Source organism: Thunnus albacares, chromosome 5 (genome assembly GCF_914725855.1).
Source record: "Thunnus albacares chromosome 5, fThuAlb1.1, whole genome shotgun sequence".
In the NCBI taxonomy this organism is placed as follows: Eukaryota; Metazoa; Chordata; class Actinopteri; order Scombriformes; family Scombridae; genus Thunnus; species Thunnus albacares.
In genome coordinates, this window is record NC_058110.1 from 33,023,941 (window position 1) to 33,036,609 (window position 12,669).

Consider the following 12,669-nt stretch of genomic DNA (forward strand, 5'->3'; position numbering starts at 1 on the left):
TGAAGGACAGACAGAGAAATGACTGGAACTATTTCTTGTTGAACAGTCAGAGAAATGACTGGAACTATTTCTTGTTGAAGGACAGAAAGAGAAGTGACTTGAACTACTTCTTGTTGAACAGTCAGCACAGCAACTGGAACTATTTTTTGTTGAATGTCGGCGCCGTGACTGGGTGACTGGAACTATTTCTTGTTGAAGGACACACAGAGCAGTGACTGGAACTATTTCTTGTTGAACAATCGGTGCAGTGACTGGAACTATTTCTTGTTGAAGGACAGACAGAGAAGTGACTGAAACTATTTCTTGTTGAACAGTCAGAGAAATGACTGGAACTATTTCTTGTTGAACAATCGGTGCAGCAACTGGAACTATTTCTTGTTGAACAATCGGTGCAGCAACTGGAACTATTTCTTGTTGAAGGACAGAAAGAGAAGTGACTGGAACTATTTCTTGTTGAATGTTGGTGCAGTGACTGGAACTATTTCTTGTTGAACAGTCGGTGCAGCAACTGGAACTATTTCTTGTTGAACAGTTGGTGCAGTGACTTGAACTACTTCTTGTTGAACAGTCAGCACAGCAACTGGAACTATTTTTTGTTGAATGTCGGCGCCGTGACTGGGTGACTGGAACTATTTCTTGTTGAATGTCGGCGCCGTGACTGGGTGACTGGAACTATTTCTTGTTGAAGGACACACAGAGCAGTGACTGGAACTATTTCTCGTTGACAGTCAGGTGGAAGGATACACGTTGTCGAAGGATTTATGAAGAGCTGGTTCTAGACTCCTGAACGTGGAATGCGGTCATTGATAATGTTATTAGTTACAGCCGTGTCGGGTTACAGCAGCTTTTAATAAACAGCGTGTCGATCAGGTGTCAGGTCAAACGCATCAACCACACGAAGCCACATGTGCAAAAAGCTGTATGTGGAAAAACATTTTACACAGGAAACTGAAACTTTTTACACGTAATATCTCACATCTTACATGTTGAGTGAAACCTGTGTGTCTCTATGAAGTGAATTTATATATAGAACGTCTCCAAAACACATTCTGGTAAATTCAGAATATGAGGTCAGCTGATCTCGGTCGGACACCCCCCAACCCTCCCGACCACCCGAACCCCCCCCCCCCCCCCCCCCCCCCCCCTTCCCTTCCTCTCCCAGCATGCCGTGCAGCAGGACATGTAGATACGAGGTGATATGAATGAAGAGCTGAAGGTTAAAAATAGACGGCAGATTCAGTTGCTGAACAGGAATGATAAACCTGAGAGTGTGTGTGTGTCTCTACTGTAGTTGCTACTGTTCCTACTGATTCGACTGTTATTTCTACTATTGTTTCTACTTTTCTGGTGTTCCTATTGTTGTGTCTACTGTTTGTACTGCAGTTGCTACCGTTTCTACTCTTGTTTCTACTGTTTTGTCTTTTTTTCTCTACCATTTCTTCTGTTGTTTCTAGTGTTATTTCTGCTTTTCTAGCATTTCTATTGTTGTGTCTGCTGTTTGTACTGCTGTTGCTATCGTTTCTACTCTTGTTTCTACTGTTTTGTCTTTTTTTCTCTACCATTTCTTCTGTTGTTTCTAGTGTTATTTCTGCTTTTCTAGCATTTCTATTGTTGTGTCTGCTGTTTGTACTGCTGTTGCTATCGTTTCTACTCTTGTTTCTACTGTTTTGTCTTTATCCTACCATCTCTACTGTTGTTTCTGGTGTTTTCTCTACTATTCTAGTATTTCTCTTATGTCTACTGTTTTGTGCTGCTGCTGCTGCGAGTGTTTCTACTCCTTGTTTCTCTACGGTCGTGTCTATTTTTGTACAATTTCTACTTTTGCTCGTAGTGTTATTTCAGCAGTTTCTTCTCTTGTTTCTTCCGTTGTGTATTTTCTCTACCATCTCTACTGTTATTTCTACTGCTCCCTTTGTTTCTATTGTTTCCACTGTTAATTCTTCAGTTGTTTGTACTGGAAGCAGACGCTTTCTGCTGTTTGAAACTGGAGTTGTTCACATTAGTGTGGACTACATGTGGACGTCGTTTGATTCCAGTTGGGGATGTTTGTTACGTGTCTCTCTCTCTCTCTCTCTCTCTCTTCATATCCTGTCTGTCTCTACACTGTCAGCTGTCCAATAAAAGCGATAATCCCCTCCCCACAAAAAATAGAAATAAGTGAGTCTGTCAGCTCCCACATAAATCTGTTAACATCCTCAGTCTCAGTTTAAATCAGACAAACAGCTGAACTCTGTACACACACACACACACTCACTCATAGATATCCTGGGGGGACGGACGAGCGAGCGAGCCTGTCTCTCTTTAGGTCACTGGGTCGCTCACTGTTGCTCTGGGGGGAGGGGTGAATGTGTGCGTGCGTGCATATGTGTGCGTGCGGGGGGGGTCACAGGTCAAAGGTCGGACTGTGGTATTATCTTCTCCCCTGCCAGATGATAAAAGGGTATGTTTGTTTTTGCATTCACTCAGATATGTCGAAATGTTTGGGTGCATTCATTTTTCAGCCTCATGAGGGAGCGCTGGTTTTCTCCTTCAGAGAGGGGTGGAGTTAAAGTGTTTCTCAGCTCCTGGGGGTGCGATTTGATTCGGTGAACAACAGTCTTGACTCTCCTCAGTAACCGGTGGGTGTTTGTTTTATGTAACACTGACTTACGTGGGTGTGTTTGCTTCAAGCTTAGATATTGACGACCTGGGGGGGGGGGGGTGCGTTTGTTTTTATCACCCTGGCTGCTCTCTCGGTCTGTCTGTCTGTCTGTCTGTCTGTCTGTCGGTCTATGTGCTCCACAGGATCAACAACTCAATAACAGGGGTGTGTTTGTTTTTGTTCATCATATAGTAACCCAGCTGTGGGGTGGAGTTAGATAAATTTTGCATCTCTGCTGTCCTGTGAACAGGAGCACTTGTTTTATGGCAGAGAACAGCAGGAAGAACATATATATATATGAAACAAAGCAAATCCATGACAAAGATCATTTTACATGTAGTTGGATGTCAGTGGATGATGAGCGCTTGTTTTCTGTCTGTGTGCAGCTTCTCTCCACCCATCATACCCACCCTGCAGTGTTTTATTTCCTGCCGTCTTCTTGCTTCTGAGAAGTTAGAGAATGTGTTTTTTTATATTGAAACAGAAGAAGTGACAGTGGAGTTTATTCTGTTTCTATTTGGGTTTCCTGTTTTTCACATCAGACGCTTGTTTCTGCAAATGTGCAACATTGAGTTCATTTCCTCTCCTTCTTATCAACACATTTCACTCATTAGTAGAAACACAGGAGCGTGTGAGAGCTCTGAAGGTCACATTTATCTATTATTTGTGAATGACCTTCATCAGGTGAAACGTGATGCTACATCATCTGTGATCTGTGTGGAAGAAGAGATTTATACAACAGGGGGCCGCCTGGTCTGGAAAACAAGCGAACCTGTTTTCCAGTTGGACTCTGTAGAGGAACAGAGCCTGTCCCAGTATGCACTGGGGTGAGAGATGCATCACCTGGTCATTATCAGCGATCACTTGGGGTTGACCTTTCTCCTGTTTGTGGGTCTTGACGTGGCTGAAGAGGTCGACAGTAGAAGCACAGACTTTATATCAGTGCGGGTGTAGATGATGCTGCTGTAGGTGGAGTCTGTCCTGTCTGTGTCGCTGCTTGTCTTTTAGCAGCCTGTCAGAGATTCTCTTCATGACATGCAGCTCTTGCAAAGACTCTCATAGTGTTTCTCCGTGGTGGTGGTGGTGGTGGTGGTGGTGGTGGGGGGGGTTAGTCACACTGAGCTGTGAACGGCTGCCAGCAGTCGAGCGACGCGGGCACGCTGCCAGTGTTTTTCCTCTGCACCCACAGCAAGATGAAGCTGTTTACCTGGACGACATGTTGGAGGCGTGTGGGTCACAGTGAGAGTCTGTCATCTGCAGATCTTCATCATCAACAGCTGATTGCTCTACTGCTCCTCCCTAATCTGCTGACCAAACAGAAAATCTGGTTGATGAGACCTGTTTTATTTATTGAAGTATAGTGATGCTAATAAAACTCCACCAGCGTATTGACAAACACGTTAAATTCCTATGCATCAAAGGGCCAGTAAGGCTGCTTTACATGATGATATTTCAGTACAAAAACTCCAGACTTACTGATATGAACAACACTCTACTAATGTGAGAGGTGACACCTGCGTTGTGTAACCAAGTCCTTAAACTTGGACACAAAAGGATGTGATGTAACTGACACTGGCGTAAGTGTTCATTACTGAGTTCTTTACCGTATTCACCATCGAAAATGTTTTATTTTACAATTATTCCGCTGGAGTCTTGATATCACGACTTTAACTGGTTCAGTTTTGTGGTTCTTCGTGTTTTTGGGATTGTTTTGGTGTCGCTGACGTTTTTTGTTCCCACTCTTCATCATGGCCGCTGTTTCATTGCCAATCGAGCACAATCGTCTCGTACTTCCCTCGTTCCAGTCGTCCTTTAAATGTGTGTTTTGGTGATTAATGGGCGGCTGAATGATGACAGCTGAGGTGACGTGTCATTCAAAAGCAGTCCGGGTCATGTTGTGGATACATTTTTGGTCCCGGTCTGGATTAAATTGTTGTGCTCTCTGAATCCGGACCGGCGTGCTAACTGCTTCACTATCTGAGCATCCTGCTTGTTTGCCAGTGTGGAAAATATTTAATGTGAAGCAGCAGCAGCAGCAGAAAAAGTTGAGTTTTTATCAGCAGTATCTTGACTCAGCTCTGATACAGCTGAAAGTGATCAAACAGTAAAATAAGGCTGATATCTATGAACAGGAACACAGAACTAAACTCCAAACCACAGGAATTCAGGTAGAAGCTACAAACGTTCAGAGATCTGAACGGAGAGACTGTGCACAGCTATCCCCCCGCTGTGAGGCTGTAGTGGAAACGCACGTCGAGACACAATGCAACCAAAGTAGACCGACCCATGCAGGCTAATGAAAAAACCCTATAAGGCCTCGTGGTAGCTGACTGGTTAAGACGTAACTGCAATGTCAGTGGTTTGATTTTAGGTGCAGACCTTTGCATGTCATTCCCCTCTGATTCCTGACTCCCTACACTTTCAAATTATGAAATAAAAGGCAAAAATGCAACAACAAAAAGCTTTAAACTGATTCTGAGCTCTGAGGCTCAGACTGTTATATGTTAATAGTTCAGTTTGTAAAGCAGAAGTGTTTTGGTTTCATTATCTGCATCTGGATCTGAGCCTTTGCATTTACGCCTGATAATAAAATGTGTCGTTATTTCGGTTGTGCCTGCTTTATGCTCAGATCTTAATATGTAAATTAGCTGGATGAGGCCTGAAGAGAAGCTGCTCCATGAACTCATGTTATTTGTTTCTACATTCTGTAGCGTATATCCTGTTCCGATGTTAAACATGGTCAAAGTTTCAAAACTTGAGGTTAATGTATGTAAAACTGCTGCCTGCAAGTCAAAAGTCAGGGCTTCAACCTGCCTTTTGACAAACGCTTCGTTTGTGATGGTTTTTTCTACCTCGCTGACGAGCTGATGTCAGCTCGTTCTACACACCCATAAACGGCCGTCTGTTGCGTAGCCTTGGTTGCTAAGGTTGTTGCTATGGTTATTCCGTGTGTTGTTTGTCCGCTTTCATATTTGAGATCAGATTCTGGCTCCAACATGTACGGATGTATTTGAGAAGTTGACATTTTGAGTAAAGAGCAAGAAAAAGTAGTGAAATCCTGCTGCTGTAGTTTGCTTCCTGAAACTGACCAATCAGAACAGAGTGGGCTCATCAGGAGGCGGGTCTTAAAGAGACAGGAGCTAAAACGGCCTGTTTACAGACAGAGGCTGAACTGAAGGGCAGCTGCATAACAGGCCAGTAGAAGATAAATAAGGAGTTTTTAACTGGAAATCATACAAAGATATTCCAGTAGAGAGAATGGAGACATGATCTGGATCAGAGGGAGAAACTCGTGATCTGATTGGTTAAGACCACATCTGCAGGTGGTCTGGCTCACATTCTGAATCACAACGTGTCCTGATGCATTTGCAGCTGCTTTAACACGAGTTTCTCCCTCATCCAGAAACACAGATCACATGTTGATATCAGGTGTAAATGTTAAGCAGGCTTGATGTTCTGGGGTTGAAAGTGAAACGGCTCCACCACTGAAGTACACCCCCCCCCCCCTCGCTCAGAGACCACCAGGTCAGAGTGTGAACATGAAATAAAGGTTAAAAAATGCCAACAGTCTGGATGTATTTATCCAGTTTTATATGATAGTATCACAGACAGGAAGATGTGAGCGTGAGGACAAGTGAAAACAATATGAGAGTGGGAAGAAAATGTGTGTGTGTGTGTGTGTCTAAGTATCATTGTCCTGTCACGTGTGTGTTAAAGCTCAGCACTTAGCATGGTGTCATTACACCCTATTGTCCCGACACATGTCGTGTGTGTGTGTGTGTGTGTGTGTTGCAGCAGATGGTCGGGGCTCTCAGGGGAAACTGGAGGTAAATCTCTGCATTTAGAGGCGAGACAGATTAAATATCATGTTGTTTTAAACAGAGAGGATGAATTTATTTCAGGTGTTTTTCTGTCTGTCAAGTTATCAGTCAGTTTATGGTAAATGTGCCTCAGAGGGCTTTGCAGTCCTTCAACATCCTCTATCCTTAGACCCTCGATTCAAATAAGGAAAAAAAAAAAAACTGCAGGACGTGGTTCGGGCTGGTTGGGGTTAGAGAAACATTGTGGTTTAAGTTAAAAATACTTCTCAGTTAAGAGCACAAACACTGAGAACTGACTTTTCAGTAAAGTAGGAGACATCTTGAAATCAACATTATTTACATATTCAGAGATTCTGGATTTTTACATGAAGGAGAACATGTTGGGTGTTTTTTTTTTACCAAGATAATTTGACTGTTGAGGACAGGCTATTAAAAGATCCCCTTCATTGTAAGGTCATTATGAAGGGATCTTCTAATGGTCAGTATGAACAGGAGGAACGATTACAGCAAGAAAAAACATGTTTCACTGTTCATTTGGACTCCTGACTGTTGTTTTAAGACACACTTGGAAAAATTGTGAACCCGTCCTTTAAGGTCAGAGGATCTTCATCGTCATGGTTACAATAATAACCATGTGGTTGAGGTTAGGGGTCGATGGTGGTCAAAGTGAAAAGAAACTGTTGTTGACCGTCGATAGGAAACAGGAAGTGAACAGAGATCTCACGTTAAAGTCGGATGTTTTGTTTGTTTGTGTTTGATGCAGAAAAGGATGAATGTCTGGAGGAGAAACCGTCGTCGTAGGCAGCAGTTACTATAGTTTCCTGGTAGCTACTGTAAACAGTGGGGGAAGGTAACTAAGTACATTTACTCAAGTACACCTTTGAGGTACTTGTACTTTACTTGAGTATTTCCATGTGATGCTACTTTATTCTTCCACTCCACTACATTTATTTGACAGCTTTAGTTACTTTTCAGATGAAGATTTGACACAATGGATAATATAACAAGCTTTTAAAAAGCAGTGTGTAGTCGGGGTCACATTTCACATGTCTATGAGTTGTTAACAGCTCCACCAAATAGTGATTTTTCCCTCTAAACTTCTCACATGCTTTCATTTCAATAAATGTTCAGATGATCCAATATTTCAGTAAAAATCAAAGATTAGAGAAAAAGTCCAAAAACTGAAAACAGATTTGTGTATCAGAACTTTGTTTTTTCTTCTTTCCTCTCCCATTAATCATCTCACCACCCCTCAGATTTATCTGCTGACCCTTTGGAGGGGCCTCGACCCCTAGGTTGGGAACCACTGGACTAAACTAGCTAACTGTATATAAAGTAGTGTAAACTAGCTCCACCTCCAGCAGCTACAACAGTAACATGCTGCTCTAACACTGATGCTTCACTATTAATAATCTAATGATGTCATATATAATAATATATCAGTCAGAGGGACCAAACCACTACTTTTACTGCAATACTTTAACTACATCAAGCTCATAATACTTATGTACTTTTACTGCAATACTTTAACTACATCAAGCTCATAATACTTATGTACTTTTACTGTAGGAGGGTTTTTTTATGCAGGACTTTTACTTATAATGTAATGGAGTATTTTTACATCGCTGTATTGGTAATTTTAGTAAATGTATTATAACTACACATGTGTCTGGACTGTATTTAGGCTGCAGCATATGTGACCGTGTCAGATAATGTGATCGATTGATTTTCTCTGTTTGTCAGTCAGATCGTATTTACACACGTCTGCCTCCTTTTTTTTCTTAATTTGTTGTCAAGGAAACCAAAATGGAGGAGGAGAGAGAGGAGACACCAACCTCTCTCTCTCTCTCCCTCTCTCTCTCTCTCTCTCTCTCTCTCTCTCTCTCTCCTCTCTCTCTCTCTCTCTCTCTCTCTCTCTCTCTCTCTTCTCTCTCTATACCGCCGCCCGCCGCTCACACACCGGGCAGCCCTCTGAACCAAACCGAGCGGATCTAACCTACTTATTCCTCCTGAAGCAGCAGCAGCAGCAGCCTGTCGGTCGGTCTGCGGGTCGGGACCGTCAGTCTGTCTGTCTGTCAGCGTGCGTCTGCGGGTCCGAACCGTTCCGGGCCGGTGTGTGTGTGTGAGTGTGTGTGTGTGTGCGTGCGTGCGTGTGTGTGGAGCTGACCCGGTTTCTTCTCCGTGCTGTGGACCGGGAGAGCCGCTCTCTCCCCGCACCAACATTTTCTTTAATGACCGGATTTGTGTTTTGCTGCGCGATGTACATGGACAGAAGCAGCCTGACCAGAGGTGAGCCTCTCTATCTAATGAAACATGCACCTGCACACACACACACACACACACACACATATATACACACAGGCTGTATACCTGCTGATAACCACTGCACGAGCACGAGCACACATGCACACGCGCGCACAGCTGCAGCATCATCACATTGCCGCTTCTGGTTTTTTTTTTAAAATTTGTTTTATGTAGAAAAATAATAACAATCATATCATGATAATATTAATCCTGATGATGGGGGGGTTGGGAATGACATATGCGCGCTCACACTCTCGAGGCTCTCGTGCACGCGCACACACTGACCGACATCTCGCCGCAGTGAATGTAGGCTAGTATGGCTGCATGATACTGCGTCTGCCAGATGTGTTTCTGCTGCTGCTGCTGTTGCTGTTCGGATCTGATTCCTATTAGAATAAAACAGCAGACTGGAATAAACGACGCTACAGACACGTGGCACATTTGGTTTATTATATGCGACTATTAATGATCCGACAGATGTCAGCTGATCAATATCCATCTGTTTTACTCCATCATCACTGACACCAAATCCACAAACATCAGTCAGATTTTGTACAGAGAGGAGCCCAGACTGTGTGTGTGTATGTGTGTGTGCGTGCTTCTGTGTGCGCGCGCGCGCGATTTTATCGATTGACTCCTAATCCATTGATTTTGAGCGGGGCAGCTGATTGGAGGCTGACGGGGATGAGCAGCAGGATGGAGGGATGAAGAGGGTGGAGAGGTGTCCATAATTAGATAATTCATGTGTGTTTTCTGTGTGCAGCGTTGGCTTGTAAATGCAGACAGACAGACACACCCCCTCTCTCTCTCTATCTCTGTCACACACACACACACACACACACACACACACACACAGTGAGCTGAATCTCTGCATGTTAACCCTTCAATCTCATGTTAAACTGAAGGTGAAATCTGCATTCGATCAGCTGAATGTTTCTCGTTCACTGTTGTCATGTCTGTTTACGTTCAGATACGCTGTCGTCTTTCTCATCTGTAATCTGTAGACTCCTGTTCTCCTGTTCTTGCAGGATATCAGAATATAATCAGCCAGACACTAGAACCACCAGAACCTCGTCAGTGGCCAACAGAGCCTCCTAAAGGACCATTAGAACCACCCAAAGAACCTGTAGAACCTATTTAACACAACTACAACCTCTCTAAGGACATCTAGAACCCACTCCCTGGCCACTAGAACCTCCAAAAATAGAACCTCCTACCATCTAAAGGACCCCCCCCCCCCCCCAGTCGCCCAACCCAAAACCCAACGTAGAGTGTATCAGTGAGGTTTTGTTCCACCACATGAGAACGTCACCTGGAGATAATTGTGTGAGGAACCTTCAGTCTGCATGAAGACTTTGTTGTGATTGAACATTTATATTCTGCAGAGGTTGTTTTGACATGCAGGGACTGACTGTGTGTGTGTGTGTGTGTGTGTGTGTGTGTGTGTGTGTGAAGGTTTGCTGCATATTGAACATTTTTCCTGTAATGCAGAGATCCTGTAAATGCAACATAAAGCCTCTGTTATGTTCTGTTCTGTTCTGTTCTGCTCTAGTAGAACCTCTTTCTGCTGCACCAGATGGTTCTGATGTGTTGCCTTTCTGCAACATACGTATGTGTGTGTGTGTGTTATAGTCTGTGATGCAGGAAGGTGTGTGTGTGTGTGTGTGTGTGTGTGAGAGAGAGAGAGCTGTGTAGGTGACAGTGATGCAGCAGGCTGAGTCTGTTAAAGGAACAGTCCAACATTTAGATAAATCCTCCTGTTCTCTGTCTCCTCCAGAGCCGAATGGTTCAGGAACGTGTTCAGCATATCTGAACACAATTATTAGCAAAAAAAAAAAGACTTAAAGCAGGGTGAAACTGTTAGCCTAGCTACATCAAAAGAGGAAAAAAAAATCCACCTTTCTCAGAGGAAACTGCCCTCCCAAGAGAAACGACACAACATATAGTTATGTTTGAGTGACAGATGACATCTGGCGGCCATAGATGACGTATATATGTGGACAGATTTCCCTTCAGAGGAGGATGGAGGCTTTAACCCCACAGTGGACTTTGCCACAGGAGACCGCTGTCCGTTTCCTGTTTCCAACCGCGAGTTGGGACAATTTTTTTTAAAAAAAGCGTCACTATAATCGTCCCCTAACCTTAACCCCCTTGGTTATTATTGTAACCATGACGACAAAGATGGCCTAACTTTAAGGAAATATAACTTTATAACCCACCACATGTGTCTCTAACCTTAACAAACCAAACCATGATCTTTATCTAAACCTAACCAGGCCTTAACCGCAGTGTCGTCACATTATAAAATGATTTTAACAGTGATGTGTAACATTTATAGAAAGCAGACAGACGATGTCGTCCTGCTGATGGAGGCGCCAGATTAGAAAACGCTGCTATGTGCCGTTCTGGAGTCACACGATCAAACCACAAATCTGGTTGTTTAATTTAGAGGATTTGTTGTCTCTGGAGGTTGAATAATGGCAGTATACAGTAGATCTTTGTATTATCTGGGATTCTCTCCAAAATCTGTTTCTGTTTCTGTGGTTAAAAACCTGCAGGAACCCGAGACTATCAGCATGTCGTCTGTACCGAGACAAAGACAAACTGATCTGACTGCCTGCTGACCTGCAGATCGACCAGAAGATGCTGTTCAATAGCATTTTATTGAGTTCAAATCCAGTAATGAATCTTATCAAGTTTACCTTCCAACATTTGCAGTAACAGAAGCAGCTGCTCCGTTAACGCAGGCTGGGAGCTGAGTGTCAGACAGTGGAGAGCAGCGCTGGAGCTGCAGCGTTAGGACTCTAATTATACATGCTTCAATAAAATCAACACAGAATGTGATGAGCTGTATACGTAGCACTCCCCCTGCTCTGAGGATAAATGCATTTTAGCAGTGGCAGTAAATATTTAAAGATTTCCTGGACTAACGTTAGTTACATCATGTAGATCAGGTGTATTATTTTATATAAAACCAGTCAGACTGTTTTTGGGAGATTGGAGTTACAGTTTTTATGTTTATTTGATAAAATACAGGTTGGTTACTGTTTATGCAAGACTTTCGATGAAGGAAACATGTGTCACATTTGTTTGAATTGTGAGATACATCCAACACATCTAGTCTGATGTTATTTATATCCTCTGATGAAGCTGGAATAGTGACAGACGGCAGCTCCGCAATTTGAAACAAAGTAGTTATTTTGTGATATTTAGTTTATATTTCATGTTACTTGGTGTTTGCTGAATTCTTGTTGTTGTAGTTGTAAAGTGGAAGGAGCTATTTTGGAAGCACCCAGTTCAGGAAGTAAAAATCCCATTGATTGGTCCCAAAGACAATGTTACTCACAGTTTGAGCAATTCTACGGCTTGGATCAGCATGAAAGATTGTGTTACAATATATCTGACTGTGATAAAAAGTTAAAGATACGAGACAAAAAAATTTGGGGCAGAAGTTAACTATGACTCCCAAAATGCATTGCGGCAAGAAACAGCCAATCACCGAGCCTGTGTGCCTCCAATGGGAGGCGAAAGCTGTCTGTTTTATTTATTTTCTGGGAAACAATGGCGCCGCGTTTTGTTTACAACTTCAACAACGAAACATTTTGAATTCATTACCGACTCTGATTCTCACCTCCGACTGGCTTCTTCTCAACAGGAACAGCAGCCGAGGCTCATGGGTATTGTAGTATTCTAAGCTGTCCACCAAAATTACAGACAAATCTTAATTCTCAGAAACAAAGTTGAAATAATGTAATAACTGGTGGTCAGAATATAAACCTGTAGGATAGTTACATCATCCAGGAGAGTCCTGAGTTTCTATGTTCAGTAACATTGAGGAGATTGTTTTTGAAATATGAATACAGAGTTTTGTGGGTGTATGTGATGTGTGTAGCTTTGTATTTT

The 12,669-nt window shown here is 42.9% G+C and overlaps 1 protein-coding gene across 2 annotated transcripts in view; it reads left to right on the forward strand.

Moving 5' to 3' along the window:
* Positions 1 to 12,669, forward strand: part of fgd1 (FYVE, RhoGEF and PH domain containing 1) — a 40,777-nt gene that overhangs the window by 7,090 nt on the left and 21,018 nt on the right. Inside the window, exon 1 of one of the 2 annotated variants that reach the window (XM_044350438.1) lies at positions 8,440 to 8,751. The exons of the other annotated variant lie outside the window; for it this stretch is intronic. Coding sequence (XP_044206373.1) covers positions 8,694 to 8,751 — 58 coding nt within the window. The 5' untranslated portion in view covers positions 8,440 to 8,693. Of the gene's footprint in view, positions 1 to 8,439; positions 8,752 to 12,669 lie in introns of those variants that run through there. 2 annotated transcript variants of the gene reach the window in all.